The sequence below is a fragment of the Eschrichtius robustus genome, chromosome 6, assembly GCF_028021215.1.
Source record: "Eschrichtius robustus isolate mEscRob2 chromosome 6, mEscRob2.pri, whole genome shotgun sequence".
NCBI classification, from domain to species: Eukaryota; Metazoa; Chordata; class Mammalia; order Artiodactyla; family Eschrichtiidae; genus Eschrichtius; species Eschrichtius robustus.
In genome coordinates this window covers 23,413,357-23,429,207 of record NC_090829.1, presented here as the reverse complement: position 1 = coordinate 23,429,207, position 15,851 = coordinate 23,413,357, and the positions used below count along the sequence as shown (strand labels likewise).

At 41.4% G+C, this 15,851-nt stretch overlaps 1 protein-coding gene and 1 pseudogene across 3 annotated transcripts in view; both read right to left on the bottom strand.

The window, feature by feature from the left end:
- The window catches only part of ATP1B3 (ATPase Na+/K+ transporting subunit beta 3), a 42,011-nt gene extending 26,710 nt beyond the window's left edge, over nt 1-15,301 (bottom strand). Inside the window, exons 1-2 of one of the 3 annotated variants that reach the window (XM_068546018.1) lie at nt 14,976-15,301; nt 11,068-11,189 (exon numbers count right to left, since the gene is read on the bottom strand). In XM_068546018.1, the coding sequence (XP_068402119.1) occupies nt 11,068-11,131 (64 nt within the window). In that variant the 5' untranslated portion in view covers nt 11,132-11,189; nt 14,976-15,301. The remainder of the gene's footprint in view (nt 1-11,067; nt 11,190-14,975) is intronic. The other 2 variants (XM_068546017.1, XM_068546019.1) reach the window with 2 other exon arrangements.
- Nucleotides 398-7,745, bottom strand: LOC137766645 (transmembrane protein 203-like; annotated as a pseudogene).
- Nucleotides 15,302-15,851: the final 550 nt, after the last annotated feature.

The following is a 15,851-nucleotide window of genomic DNA, read 5'->3' as shown; positions in this document are numbered from 1 at the left end:
AAGCTCTCAGGTCAGCACTGCTGGCCAGGGGAAATCCCGAGTCCAGCTTTGCAGCCTTTGCACAGTGGGTACTTTCCCAGGATCCTTGAAAATACTCAGAGCCCAACAGGACATTTTACTTATATGCAGTTTCCAACTGTCAGAGGAGTTCAGGACTGTCTGGCCTTCTCAGGACCTCAATTCAAGATTAGCTACTCAAAGCGTAAGAGGGAATACGTTTTAAGAATCAAGGCTGCTCTTTTCAGCCCTGCTGAGGGAACAATTTCAAACATGACTGATAGAGAGAAAGCTGGGCACTCAGCAGGGCACAAGGTGGCTTTCAGCCCAAGACTTCTCTGGTGCAGCGGAAGTGGGACCTCAGCGTGGGGTCCTGCCTTCTAGCTTATCTCCTGTGAGGCTAGTTGACCCGGCAGGCAGGGATCACGCGCAGCTGCAGGAGAATGAAGACCGGAGACGTGATCAGGCCGAACCGGAGCTCCGAGTCTGCTCCACCAGCTTCCGGCACAACAACATCTATCTCCAAGACGAACTTCAGGCTAAGAACCGTGAGGACCCAGAAAAGGCGGAGCACGGCCAGCCGCTTCTCTCCGTCCTGGGAAGAGGCGCACGGAGACGACAGTGGTGAAGTAGGTGCTGAGCCGGTCAGCGGCGAAGAAGGGCACGAACACGTTCCACCAGGAGAGGCCGGGAGCCAGGCCGTCCACACGCAGGGCCAGCAGCCCGGAGAACACCGACAGGGCCAACAGGTGCACGAAGACCTCGAAGGGAGCGAAGCCCAGCCACTGCACCAGCTCCCCAAGCGCGGGCCAGGGCCTGGGCGACGGTCCCACCCGCCCGGCTGCGCCGCCACTCCCCACAGGCCTCGCTGGCGCCTGCCGCCAGCGCGGCCAGCGAGAGGCAGAAAGCGGCCCCGCCTGCCCCGGCTCTCGGCCCCAGCCCGGGACCCGGCACTGGCCACCAGCCGACGCCCGCCTTGCTCGGACGCCATGCCCCGCCGGGCGCCGACAGTGTCCTTTAAAGCAGAAAAGTTCTTAATCTCAAGGAAGTCCAATTTGCCTATTGTTCTCCTTGGTTGCCTGACTTTTGGTATCATATCTAAAACACCATTATCTAATCCAAAGTCATGAAGACTTGCAATTATATTTTCTTCTAAGAATTTTTAGTTTTAGCTCTTTAAGTCTCGGTCTTTGATCCACTGTGTGTTAATTTTTGTACATGCTATGAAAAAGGGAACACTGGGGCTTGGGATAAAAACTGGGCAAGGTCCTGGATGGGTTGGTAAAAACCTAAAGGAGTGGAGAGAATCTCCATACCCGACCAGCTCTTGGCTACCTATGCCTCGTCCCTGAATGCTATGACAGGGAAGTCTAAATACAAAGAGGAGGTGCAGAGAACCAATAATTACAAAATATTGAGAAGAAAAACTAATCCAATAAAGTATCAAACGCAACAAAGAAAGTAATGCCTGAAAAAACTGGGTTATAACAGGGTACAGAACAAGGGGGGGAAGCATGAGTATAATTAAAACACAGAGTATAAGGTAAGAGAATAATTTTTCAAAATCTGATTTCATATTCTGATTGTTAAAATTTTAAAACTTAGTAGATAAGCTGAACTGGAGAAGAGTCAAATAATAATAATAAAAAAAATCCAGACACCTAACAAAAAAGCAAACCAAAGACTGGGAAAAATATTTTGCATAATATGAAACCAATAAAGTACTTATTTGCATCTAGACTATATAAAGAACTCTTACAACAAAACAAATTTCTAAAACATGGACAAAAGTTTTGAACAGAAACTTCATCAAAGATGTAATGAGAATTGCAAAACAATACAGCTCATGAAAACATATTCAACATCACTAGTTATCCAGGACGGGCAAATCAAAACCACTACATGCTCACCAGAATGCTAGAAATTCTAAAGACTGACCATACCAAGTGATGAGCTAGAAGCGGAGCAACTGACACTCTAATACACTGCTGGTGGGAATGTGCCAAAACAAAAACCGATTTTGGAGAACAATTTTTTGAAAAGTTAGTAGCATATACCTATGGTAGGATCCAGCCAATCCATTCCTAGATATTTAACCAAGAAAAACGAAAGCACACGTTCGCAGAAGAAAAAGTACATGAATGTTCGTAAATGCTTTATTTGTAATCATTAAAAACTCCAAACAACCCAAAAGCACATCTACAGATGAATTAATAAATAAATTCTGGCATATAATACAATGGAATACTATTCATGAACTACTTCTCAAAATAACTGTGCTGAATGAAAGAACTCAGCACTCCTGACCCCAAAGAGAACACGCTACATGATTCCATGCATTTAAAGTTTCAGAAAATACAAACTCATCTAAACTGTCAAAAAGCAGATCTATTTTTGCCTGGATACTGGGGAGGTAGGGAAAGAAAAGAATTACAAATGAGAAAGAGGAAATCTGGGGAGTGATGAATATTTTCATTATCTTGATTAGAGTGATAGTTCCATGGGTACAATATGTGTATACGCATATAGGTGAATATACACCAAAACTCAAGTTATACATTTTAATTTTAAATACGTGCAGTTTACCATATGTCACAATTATACCTCAATAAAGCTATTTAAAAAACAAAAATTTGGAAGAAGGCCTAACCTAGAGAACTAGCCAAGCCAAAGAAAAATTCAGTGAGCTGAAAGATCAAACCAAGGTGTTTTACAATACTGGGCAAAAAGAGAGAGAGTGTATGGAGATTGTTGAGACACGGGAGACAGAACCAGAATATCAACAAATCTAACAAGAATTCCACCAGAAAAGGGGATGGGGAGGAATGCCCAAAGAAATAACACATTTTGTGTCTAGATTGGAAAAGATTGAAAAATACTAGAGAACACCCTATACCTAGACAGAAATAGGTAAAATTTCAGAATACTAAAAATAAAGTGAAAATTTCTTAAAGCTTCTAAAAAGATAAAACGGGTTTTACCTAGAGCAGAGAAATATGACTGACAGATATCTCATCAGCCAAAAATAAGACAGTATATTCCAAACTGAGGAGGCTTTAAGTTTTAGCTACACTGTCTTCATTTCCTTCTTTTTGGAAGAAAAACTTATATATTATCTAACCTGAAAAAAGAGGACAAAGTTCACAGACTAAATTCTAGAAAAAGCTAATATAATTGTACATTTTTCATTTTTTACAGTTTTCTTTAAAAATTTAAGACAAAGAAGAAAAATATATAAAGCAACGGTGAGCAAAGAAACCAGTAAGACTTGTTGGTAGCATCTAAGTAAGTGTTGATTTTAATTTCTTTTCCTTATCAGGTCTGAGGAATAACTTACACACAATAATTTTCATTGATTCCAAGTGCACAATCCCAATGAGTAGACAGCTGCATGTATTGTGAAACCACCACTACACTAATGATACAGAACATTTCTATCACCCCTGAAAGGTTCCTTGTGCCCGTTCGCAATCCGTACCTCCTTCAGCCAGCCAATGATCTACTTTTGCCACTACATTAGTCTGTATTTTACATAGTTAAAATTTGACTTTAATTTAATAACAAGTTAAAATCCCAAAAATATTAAGGTAGGAATAATTTAATAGTAGTCTAATAAAAGACATTCTCAAAGTGGGTTAAAGAAAACCTTATAGCACTATAAATAAAAGCTATTTATAGACAAAAACCTAAAATTATAACACATACTGGTTGAAAATAAAGTAGACCTTGGCTCACAAAAAGAAATGTAGATGTGGCATTATTACTGTAAGCAAACTATTTAGAATTCAAGTCAAAAGGCATTAACAAAGCAAAGATAATCTCTATTAATAAAAAGTAAACAAAACGCATCAAGAAGATACAGCATAAAAGCCATGAACATTTGTGATGCTAAGTGGCTTAAGATATGTAAAGCAAAATTTATCACAATCATCTGTAGAGATTTTAACGTACCTCTTCCAGAAATCCACAGATCAGGTAAACAATAACAAAAAGGATAATATTTTAAAAACACAACTAATAGTTATTTAATATATGTAAAACTTTGTAGTCACCGGAAAATATACTCTTTATAAACCTGGAACATTGCCTCGAAACTGACCATGACTTAAATTTCAAAAAACCAAACCAAAACAAAATAAAAAAAATCAAGGCCACATTTTTCACAATCAAAGTATGTTAGAGAAGTATAACAAAAATTTAGAAAATGGACTGCTAAATAACCTTTGGATTAAAAAGACAACAAAACCCAAAATATTCAAAATTCAAAACAATCACATAGCAGAACACAAAGGAAAATCCATAGCCTTATATGCATTCACTAAAAAAACAAGACAGACCAAAAAAGCCAGGTTTTAAATTCAAGACTAAAATAAATTCAAGGAAAGTAGGAGATTTAAGATACAAGCACAAGTTAATGGAAACAAATGCAAAAATAAATCATTAATTTTATCAGTAAAACCACTTTCCAACTAGTAAGCTCGAAAATAGATGAAATATATGATTTTTAAAGAAAATAAACACATTCAAATCAGAAGTTCTTACAAGAAATAAACAGAGCTCTATCCCTAAAAGAGACACTATGTCCAAATGGCTTTAGTTAGTTCTCCCAATTTTCAATAAGTAGATCTTTCTCTACACACAAGCTATCCTTTCTGTATGCTCCGTAAGTTACCTAAATCTTTATAAGGCTAGCACTCTCCAGATACCAAAACTAAACAGACAGTACTCGCACAAATTTCACAAATTTATTTTATTTTAAATGCTTACATAGAGCGTACATGCTATAGAGTGATAATGACACAGGAACAGAGATACAGATTGATAACAAAACACAACAATAATCAAGAAAGGATCCATATAATATCCATGTAACAAAGCTGGCATTTCAAATCAGTGAGAAAATGATGAATTATTCAATATATTTTGGGAATAAGTGATCAGGAACAGCCTATAAAAGACTGTTAAATTTGTGATAATATTTATTTAAACAAGTACAATTTTTAAAATAAAAGAATTAAGAGACAAAAGACAGCAAAAAGATGAGCAGGTCACTGTAAAGAAATGAAAACTGAGCAAACATAAGTTGCAGTTATCAGAGATACTGCAAATTAAACCAACCAAGACACCAGCGTCCCATCAAACTGGCAAAAATTTTTAAAGAGTGATAATAACCAATGCTCAGAAAGTTGAAGGGAAACAGGTAATTTGATCCCTGCTGGTGGGAGTATACATTGGTACAGCTTTACTGGAGGACAATAAATTAATATAAAAATAAACATATACTATAAACCGGTGATTCCATTTCTCAGTGTCTACCCTGGATAAATAGTTGCACACATGCACTGCACAATGTGCAAGAGGAAAATCGGAAACAATCTAAAATATTCATCACAAAGAAATATATATATATATATATATCTATCTTGGATATATATCCCTACACTATGGAATATTATGCAATGACTCAAAGGAACGAGATAAATAAATAGGGGCGGGGGAGAGAGAGGGACAGAGACATGGAAACAGTCAAGACATATTAAGTGAAAAAAAGGAAGTTCTAGAACATACATTCTTCCTATTACTCATGTAAAAGTAGAAAATTAATTATTCCTCCACAGTCCATATATACTCATATACATACACACACACACATATATATACATACACACATATATAAGTGTGTTGAAAAAGGACTGGTAGGAAAACTGATAAGCAATCATTATCTGTGCGAAAGACTGCGATTGGTAGAAGGCAGTGAAGAGAAACATGAATATATTCATGTATTCTTTTTTCTCCAACATCCAATTAGGAATATTTACAAATACACAGAAAAGTTAAAAGAAACGTGAGTGAACACGCATAAACCCCACCTAGATTCTACAGTAAAGTCTACTATATTTATCTCATCTATTCACCACCTATTTTTTTTTTTAAGAATTTCAAGTTGCAATGTCAGTACACTTAACCCCTAAACACTTCAACACGCATATTAACTAAAACTGAGGGAAAATTACATTCAGTGAAATATACAAATCTCCAAGGTACCATGACATGGTTGTTGAGAAATCCATTCACCTCTATGATTCAAACAGCTATCAAGATACAGAACGCTGCCATCACCCTATAAAGTTCTCATGCCCCTTCCCAGTCAATCCCCATGACCACCATCCTAGAGGCAAACACCATCCTGGGCTTTTCCCCAGCATAGTTAAGTATTGCTTGATTTAGAATTTCAAAGAAATGAAATCATACAGTAGTATATTCTCTTCGGTAAAGCTTCTTTTCTGCTCAGCCTAATTGTGGGATTCACCCATGTTTTGTGTTATCTGTAGTTTGCTCCTTTTTACTGCTGAGTAGTATTCCACTGTGTGGACATTGGTTTGTTTATCCATTCTACTGCCGGACACCTGGGCTCTTTCCAGTTTGGAGCTACTATGAATATTTTGTGTATTTTTGTGGACATATGTTTTCATTTCTCTTGGGTAAACACCTACAACTGCTGGGGATCATGGGGAAGTGTATATTTACTTTTACAGGAAATTGTTAGACCTTTATCCAAAGTGGATATACCACATATGTTTTAAAAAGTATGATAGGTAACAGTGGTTACCCAGGGAAGAAGCTGAGGATGACAGTGGACTTACTGACTATTCACAGCTGTACTATAAAAACTCAAATAATGAAGTTACTTTTGTTATATGAAAAGAACAAAGCCAAGAGTCCACATTCCATTTAAGACACATTCAGGTTTCTTGGATTAGCCTACACTGACCACTAACTTCTAAAGCATAGGTCAGCAAATCACGGCTGCTGCCTGTTTTTGTAAATAAAATACTGAAACGCAGCTAGGCCACTAGTTTACATATTATTTACGGCCACTTTCAAGCTACTAACAGCAGAGCTGAGTAGCTGCAACACATACTGTATTCCCGGCAAAGCCTAAAATATTATCTGGTCCTTTAAAGAAAAAGTTTGCAGCCTCCTGTTCAAAAGCGTTTATATAGGCCTTCGTTTTCATTCCAATGCGACATCTGAAACTATCTCGTGCAACTTCTCCCTTACAGAGGAAACTAAGACCAAGAGATTTTTAATGACTTACCTAAGCTTAGATGGAGATGTGGAATTCTAATTCAGGTCTATATTCTGAGTCCTAGTCTGATCATCTTCTCAGTATACTGGTAAACTTCTAAGACTTATCAAGCAAAAATACATAGGCCCACAGGCTCACTTTGACTACGATGCCCTATCTGGAAACTTAAATGAATCAGAAATTTAGTGGAACAGAATCATGGTGAGCTGAGGGGAATGATGAACAAGTTTCTCCACAAACAAGACTTTCATGGTGTGGAGCTATACCAATTAATCAAAATACTCTCAACTTTAGCCCAACGACCAGGTGAATCACAAGTGGAAACCGACTAAATGACAATTTATTCATCAAAAAAATAGTAAGTGCTTACTACTCGCTAGATGTTCTAGGGACATAAAATGCACCTGTGATTCCTGCTCTGTGAGAACATCCAGCTAGTAGGAGCAATGTATGTAAACAACTCTAATCCAGGATACAAAATTTTTAGGTGTTATAGACGATAAATGCATTATTTTCACCTGGGCAAGTCTGAGAAGGCTTATGGCAGAGAGGGCACTAGATCTATGAAGCAGGGGAGAATTTATGATGCAGAGAATGAAGGGCATGGGAGAGGGAATGAGTAGGGCATTCTAGACCAAGGGGCCTTAGACATACCCATTTGGCTATGACATGTGGTATACGGGGAGCAGGGTGTAAAATGACAGATTATATAAGGTTGGAAATGTAGTTCTAAGCCAATATGTAATATATCCGGAATACCAGGCTGTCTGGAACTGATTTAAACCTTCTGAAAGCAGTGGGGATCCCAACAGCTTTGGGGTACAGGGAGTAGCTTGACCAAAGCTGCAGCCTTAGAAATACTCCGATAGCAGTGAAGTTATACTGGTTTAGGTCACAATGATTCCAACTGATTACCTGGATCTTCCTGGGGCTGCACCAGAAGAGCCCAACTTCCCCAGTCAACAACACTACACTTTTTATAAGCAGCAGATAAAAGTTGGAAAGCCAGTGGTCTCTTTAAACTCAGACCAATTTTGAAAGAAATTTACAAAAGATCTTCATCTGGTGCCTTAAGGTTTTTAATCAGAGAATTTACAAGAAAAGGCGCTACCAGATCCTGAAGAAGTAGGGCAGGGTTGGTGGGAATGCTGAGGGCTCTGCAGTGTGCAACAGGTGGTTAGCGTTATGAAGCTAGGAAAAACAAGCACCCTGGGCTCCCTCTGAATGCCTGTTTTCACAAGATACTGGAGGGTGGGGTGAGGTGGGGGAGTGGTGAGTAGGTCAGAGAAAATTAATTCCTGAATTAACTGTAGCAGTGGTAATGAGGGTGTGGGTCACCAAGAGATTCAAGAGATGTTATGGAAGCACAACTGGCATGGTTTGGCCAGGTTCAGAGCCCAGATGACAGAAATGGTAGTGACAGTCTTCAAAAACTGCAAATACAGAAGCCACTCACAACTTCAGTGGAGGAAGGGGAAAGAGCTCTGTTTATCAGCTGATAAACAAGGTACTGGAGTTGTCTAAGCCTCACTCTCAGGTTTATGGGATATGCAAGAAGCAACTGGAATCTCAGAGAGATGTTAACCAAGAAGTAAAATCTGTCAGTAATCTTCGCAATTGTTTTATGAGATGAAGAAGATGAAGAGAAAACAAGGCCAAAGACAGCACCTGGGAAATCTACATTTAGGAAACAAGAGAACCAGGAAAGGAATGGCTAGAGAAGTATGGAGTAGGGGTAAGGGCCACATTTTATGGACCAGATACCGCCAACCGGCCAGAAACCATCAAAAGAAAAGTACCTCATGCTGTGGACAAGGGTCAATTCCTTACCATGGCATCAGCAAAATACTAGGAGGAAGTCATAAGTAAGAGCCAGCTCCACCGATGACTCAGTAACAAAGTTTAAACAGATATGGGGAGGTTGTTAAGTTAGGGAATTCTTTTTAAAAATATTTTTAGTTAAACAGCACCCTGTAGGGAGAGGATGACACTATTAAATCAACCCCCATTAAATCTGAGAGCAGGTAAGTTTAAAAAGAAAAAAAAAAAAAAATCTTCATGAAGTTCTCGTAAGAGCCATATAAGAAGCGGAATAGAGCAATAAAGCAGGACACAGGAGGCCTGGATAATTACCCTGGTTCTGATATCCTAATCAGATGCACGACCCAGGCATGTCAAACTCAGCTGAGTCTCCCCTGAGAAAGTTAAGTGGAAGCTTTTTCTGAACACTGAACTATGAAAACCATCAGTGCTGTAGCAAAAAGGAAAAAAAAAAAAAAAAAAAAAAAAAAAAAAAGGAAAATGCCCAAACACTGGGTGAACCATTATGCTATGATACACCAAAACCATCAGAGACATTAAAAACAATGTTGCAGAAGACTAATTACATTTAACTAGACTGGGAACATCTCATAATACTGTTCATTCGTTCAACCAATTTTTATTACATTCCCACTACGTGCCGGGCAACAGGCTAGGTGCTAGGGAATTCAAGACAGGTAAGATGTGAATAAGAAGCTTAATGTCTAATAAGCGGGCAACAACAATACTGTTGAAGTCATAAATACTATACTAGAAAAAGGTGTCACAGAATACACTGGAGCACTTGACCCAGTCTCAAGGCAAAGAATGGTTCGAAAATGTTTACCAGAGATCTGAGTAGCCAGGCCAAGTTGAAGGAAGGAGAGGCTCAGAAGCTAGGAAACAGGCCCAAAAGCGGTGGGAGAGAACTGTGTGGAAGAGCAGAGATGACAGGAGAGAAGTGTGCCAACCAGACTGCAAAGAGTCTGCACGTCATGCTAAGGAGCCCCGAGGGCAACAGAGTTACACGAAGAGGTGCCCATGAAACATCCAACTGAAGATTTCTGACAGGCATTTGGTAATAAGAATGCAAAAAAGCCTTAGGGACTAGAAATGCAGATTTGGGAGTCTCAAATGGAGATAATAACCAAAGCCACCAGAACATGTTAAGTTCTAGCAGGAAGTGTGGACAGTCCCCACAGAGGTGATGGAGAGGGCCAGGGATGGATACCTCAACAGAAAGTGGCAGAGGAATAAAAAACATTCCCCTTAAACGTTAAGCGATAAAACTAGGTATCTAACTGTGTATTTTCAAATTTTATTTATACATTTGAAAAAACTTTATACATAGGAAAATGTTAACAGTGGTTACTCTATGTGATTAAAGATGACAGGTTTTTTACTTCAAAATCAATGTAATCACTGCATAATTAGAACATAATAAATTTATCTTCCAAAGTTAATTTTTTTTTTTTTTTTCCTATTACACAATTCCTTTTTTTTAAATGCTAGGTTAGTAGAGGCTTAACCATAATGGAAATGCTGGGAGTCGAAAGAGGGAGGGGAAGGGGAACTGATATCTCCTAAGACTAACCTTCACTTTTTAAAATTATTGTACATGTGATTTTTTTTTTCCTGCTCATACATGTGTGCCGCCCATGTACTCTTGGCATGTTTCAATAAAACTGTTTGTAACATAAAAGCGTTAAACGGTCCTTAATCAAACGCGATGACAAGTCACAGTAAAGTTGTTACTAAGGACAGGAGGGTTTTTAAACTTCTTTTAGTACAACTAAGTTATTTCTAAAAATATAAATTCAAAAGTCAATTTCAAAGAAGTGGAATTAACTCCGGGGGTGAGGGGAGGCTGCTCTTTAACACAGTAAAGCACACACTACAGTAATCACAGAGGGATCTGGAACATCACACACACACTTGCCCGCCCGCCCCCTCCCTCCCTGCCACTGGCGGTCCAGAAGCCCTGCCTCCTGCCGGGGGAAAGCTCCATTAGCCTCAGCTGCTGCCGCTGCCACACCCACCACCGCCCTTCATTTACAGCCTGCACACAGGGTAAGGCAGGTCCTGTTACTTTCCCAACAGTGCAGATGTTTGTAAAGTTTCTTTAATATGTCACTCCACAGGACAAAGAATACCTTACAAAACTGGGAAAATAAACACACCTGCCTTCTCCCCTACAGTCAGACGCCCAAGATGGGATGGAGCCTGATCTCCAAAGCAGAGCATTTACTGAGGCATGACCCGGAATGGGAGCAGGTGACTGAAAAAACAGCACTTCATGGACCTATAACAAAAGAGAAGCACATGAACAAAATGTAGATATCAGTAGTTTTGGTCCAGAATCCTGAGCCTGCTTGGAATCAGTAACTTGAGTTTTAGGTCAATGTTAAAATAAAGCAGGTATTGACAAATAACCTGAAGATAATCAACTCCACAGAAGCCCACAAGCAGATGTCATTAAATGACATCACATCATGTTTTTAAAAAAAAAAAAAAAAAAAAAAAAAGCTCTGTCCTTGGACAGTCTGAGGCCAAGGATTCTATCACTAGCTCAGTAAGTGAATTCTGACAGATCAGGTCTGTGGGTTCAATTTTCTCACGTACGAAAATGAGGGCACAGGGCTAGATTAGTGGCTTTCAAGCTTTTCTTGATTGTGAGCCACAGTAAGAAATACATTTTACATCAGGGTATCTGAATGTCCAAAATACAAAAAGTTTCACAGAACGACATTTTCCCTTAGAATATAAACTTACTAGGCAGAATAAACTTTGATAATTTTTCTATTCTATTTCATTATTTTTAAAAATGTTAACTGCAACACATGGTCCACTGTTTACAATTAAATAACACTAGATGATCTTTGAGCTGCCTTTTACTCTAACTGTACGTAATGCATTTAGGTTTAATATCTGCAACACAGCCACAAGGTGCTATATTTTCTTTGTCCTGTGCTTTCATAAAAGGCAACTACTTATTCCTGATGCATCCTTACCGTCCAGCTTGAGAAAACAGCTCTTAGGAACACTTTGATCACCTACATGGTGTGCGTTAGAAAGTTGTGAAAATGGAATGAGGTAAGTACATGCATATAAGCATTTTGAAACTGCCGTAACAAAGTGTAACATATTAGCCAAATATACAAGAAGCTAATCAAATTCTTCACACAGTTGTTTTAAATAAGGCAATGAGATGAAACATGTATTTTCACTTTATCCCCAAGGTAAACTGCAAAATTGCTTTTTAAACATGTGTTTTTAATATATATAACACACTTGGAGAGGAACCTCAGATTACATGGGACAAATGTACTACAGACTTGAATGTAAAAAATAAAATCAGGAAACATCTTAAATGAATGTCTTTATAGAATCCTCGAGGTAGAGAAAGGTTTTCTCTATATGCCAGCAGCCCAGCAAATTTACCTAGGTCAAAAAAAAATGTAATAATTCCCCCCCCCCGCCATTAATTTCAAAAAAATATGTAATAATTCCCCCCTCCATTAATTTCAAAAGCGACTGAAAGAAAAAATTTGCACAAATGAGGTTTAAAAAAAAAAGCCTATTAACATGCTTTCAGAATATAAAAGGTACATATATTATCCACAACCCAGAAATTCCACCAGTAGAAACATATCTCAAGGAGATAAATTTGCAAAAATGTACAAGGATGAAGGGAATGGGAGGAGGAGGGACCAATACATACAATAATGCACTGGTTAAAAAAAAAAAATCAGGAGTTACTCCTGTTACCCTGGGTATCTCCCATGTATACATATGGTACACATTAGTAAACTTAAAAAAACAAAAAAATCCCAGTACGTCTAACTATACAACGGAACACTAGCCAGCTATTAAAAGTGGTGATATAGGTCTTTATTTATTAACATGGGAAGATGCCCACAATATACTCAAAAGATTATAAAGCAACACTTACGGTATGATCTCTTTTTGTTAAAGTAAATTAATAACAACATTATACACATTTTTTAAGTCTGCCCAGACATATACCGAAATATGAATGGTGGAAATCTCTGGGGTGATGAGATCAGGCAGCTCGCTCATACACTGCCTTTCTGAGAACTACAAGAAGATATGCTTTCTCCAGGCAGACCCCATGCTCTAGGCTACACAGCCCAGTGAGCTGAGTATGGATTTCAGCCTCCAGGCACCACTCCTCCACATTTCCTTGGAGTGAGTGCCCTTATATTGGGATAGGATTATGGATAGTTTTCACCTATTTATGCCATTCTCCGCTGGCTTACTATTGTTACAATAAACCCAGAAGTTTACTATTTGTTGATATTGTCGATTTTGAAAAAAAGGTCTTGCCTTAATCCTTCCAAAACTAATCCCAACTTTACCTCTACTACTCCCACTGCCCTTACGTGATGCCGCATACTCTGATAATTTGTGCGTGTCATCTATTTAAATGCACGTACCAAATAAAATCTCTACCCCAAAAGCATATAATTTTAGTGCACAACGTGCACTAAGAAATGTCATTCTAACACAAAGTGCAGATACTTATTACTGGAAATGAGAAGGCACTGAGAAAGGTAGTCTACACAAATTAACCCCTCTCCACCACTCAAAAATTCCTTCAGCAGAAAGTTAGTACACTCTAGAAACAATAATAACTGTTTACAGTTTTTTCCCCCATTTAATTCCAGATGCAAGATCTATTTCCTCATCACATTAGTGGGCTCCCCACAGACAGCCATTCGAATAAAAATCGTGAGTGATTACCACGCAGTTAGGTAAGTCATCTGTAAAATAATACCACCGCTGGACTAGGATTAAAGGACAACTGGTTCTTTTCTTGGCTCTTTGGAATATGTAGTTTTACACAAAGCAAAATCGCAGCCTCTCTGGGGCTCATTTTTCTCGTCTTTAAAGCAGGGTTTGGGCTAAAAAACCTCCAAGGTCCCTTTCCGCTTGTGATAGGACTTTAAGCCGCCTTTCCACTCTGGAGGAGCCGATTTCAAGCAGCAGCCAGTCTATTTTCTAAGTCAGAGCAAATTTACTCTCTTCGTGCTTCTCTTGACAATGTCGTGCCCAAATTGTTCTCAACTCTAGAAATATTCTCACTCACAAAAAAAGGTCTGTCATGACCAACTAACAAAATATCTTTCAAAAGGAAAGAAAAAGTAGTTTACTTAAGTGTAAAGGGGGGAGGAGGAAGAGCACTAGTCCTTATTCAGACATTAACATAATTTTTCCAAAAAAAAAAGTCACTCTAAAGCAGCACCACACCGGCGGATGGTTTAAATATTTCTTTTAAAACAAAGAACCCATGCAGAGGAAAACTGCTAGCAAATTCAATCATCACACGTTTTGAAGGCACAGGGAAAAAACTGCCATTCAGACCGGATTTACTTTCCCCCAATGAAGCATGTTGGCAAGAAAACCTGTGTCATTAAAAAGGAATTAGGGAGAAAGCAACCTTTTAAAGGGTCTTTTCACTGTCCAAACTCAAGCGCACTTTCGTGTACCGCGTACTTGTGTGCTTAAAACATGCGTGCAGACCACACACTTAACACTCACACTCTTCCGACCCGCTGGGGTGGCAGCGTGGACGAGTCACAAGATAGCGGCGGGAGTGGAAATTTCCTCTCCCCGGGCGTGGGGCAAGGTCGGGCTTCCCCAAACAGCTCGGCGCCGCTGGCCGCCTCCGCCAGGGCCTCCCCGGGCCGGCGCGCTCCGTACAAAGGAGGCCGGGCGCTCGGCCCCCACGCGCTCGGGGTTTGGGACAGGGGTAACCGGCTTCCGGCGCCGCAGGCCCGGGCAGCACGTGCGCCCCGCTCCCGGCAGGGAGGAAGGAACCGGCGCGGCCCGGCGGCTGCTGCCAGCGGGCCCCGCAGCCTCGCTCGCCCGCCCGCCGACTCCGCGAGAAATGAATGGGGCCGCGTTCGAGTCTGGCGGCCGCGGCGAAAACCGCTGCGGGCGGAGGCAGCGGCGGCTCCCGGGGCCCCCGCGCGGGGAGCCGCCTCCCGCCTTCCCTTCCCACCCGACCCCGCCCGGCGCCCCCCGGACTGCGGCCGGCCCCGGCGCCCAACCGCCGCCCGCTCACCCCAGCTCTTGGCGGTGCGCCCCAGGAACTCTCCGGTGGTCGGGTTGTAGATGAAGAGCTTCCACTCGGCCAGGCTCTGGTTGAAGGACTTCTTCTCTTTCTTCGTCATGGTGTGTGTGCGGACGTCGAGGGGGAGCGGCGGCCGCGGGGGTGGAAGCGGCGACGAGCGCAGAGGCGCGTCCGGGCTCGAGCGGCGCAGCCCGGCGACGGCGGCAGAAGGCGGGACGGCCTAGGAAACCTCCGCTCTGTGGTGAGCGCTCGACCCGACTGCGCTGCGCCGCGCCGAGCCGGGCCGCCGCTCCGGCCGCGGGAGCCTGACGTCTCCGCCCTCCGCAGCCAATCCCCGCGCCGTTCAGGCCCCGCCGCCGCCGCTACCGCCTCCCGCCGGCGGCGGGGCGCAGCCGGACGCTGTGAAGACGCCCCGCCCACGGCCACGGCCCCGTTCCGTGGTACCCGGCTTGGCTCCGGGACACTCGGGGCTCCCTCTGCCCGGCCAGAAGAAGCAAAAACTACGCATAGTAACTTAAAAACTCATGAGGGCTTAATAAGAAGCAGATTTATAATGACAAGCAAAAGATGAGCATCCCTAACCCGCTGGTTTTTCAGGAGAACTCTGGGGAGATGCTGCGGGCAACCGGGATCCGGAGTCCCCTCGCTTCCTAGCCTGCGGCGGCGCGAGACTAGCAGAGAGCGGAAACGACTCCAGTCCACGGAGGAGGGGACTTCACCACCCTCTCCCCAAACCGTTTCCAGGCGTTCTCCTCTGGGCTCTATGACGTGACTAAAAGATAATCTGCTGTAGTATCTCGTGAGGGTGCACGGTGTATTACATACTTCTGCTCAGAGAATGCCCTGACTTCGCTCTTTTGAAGGAGT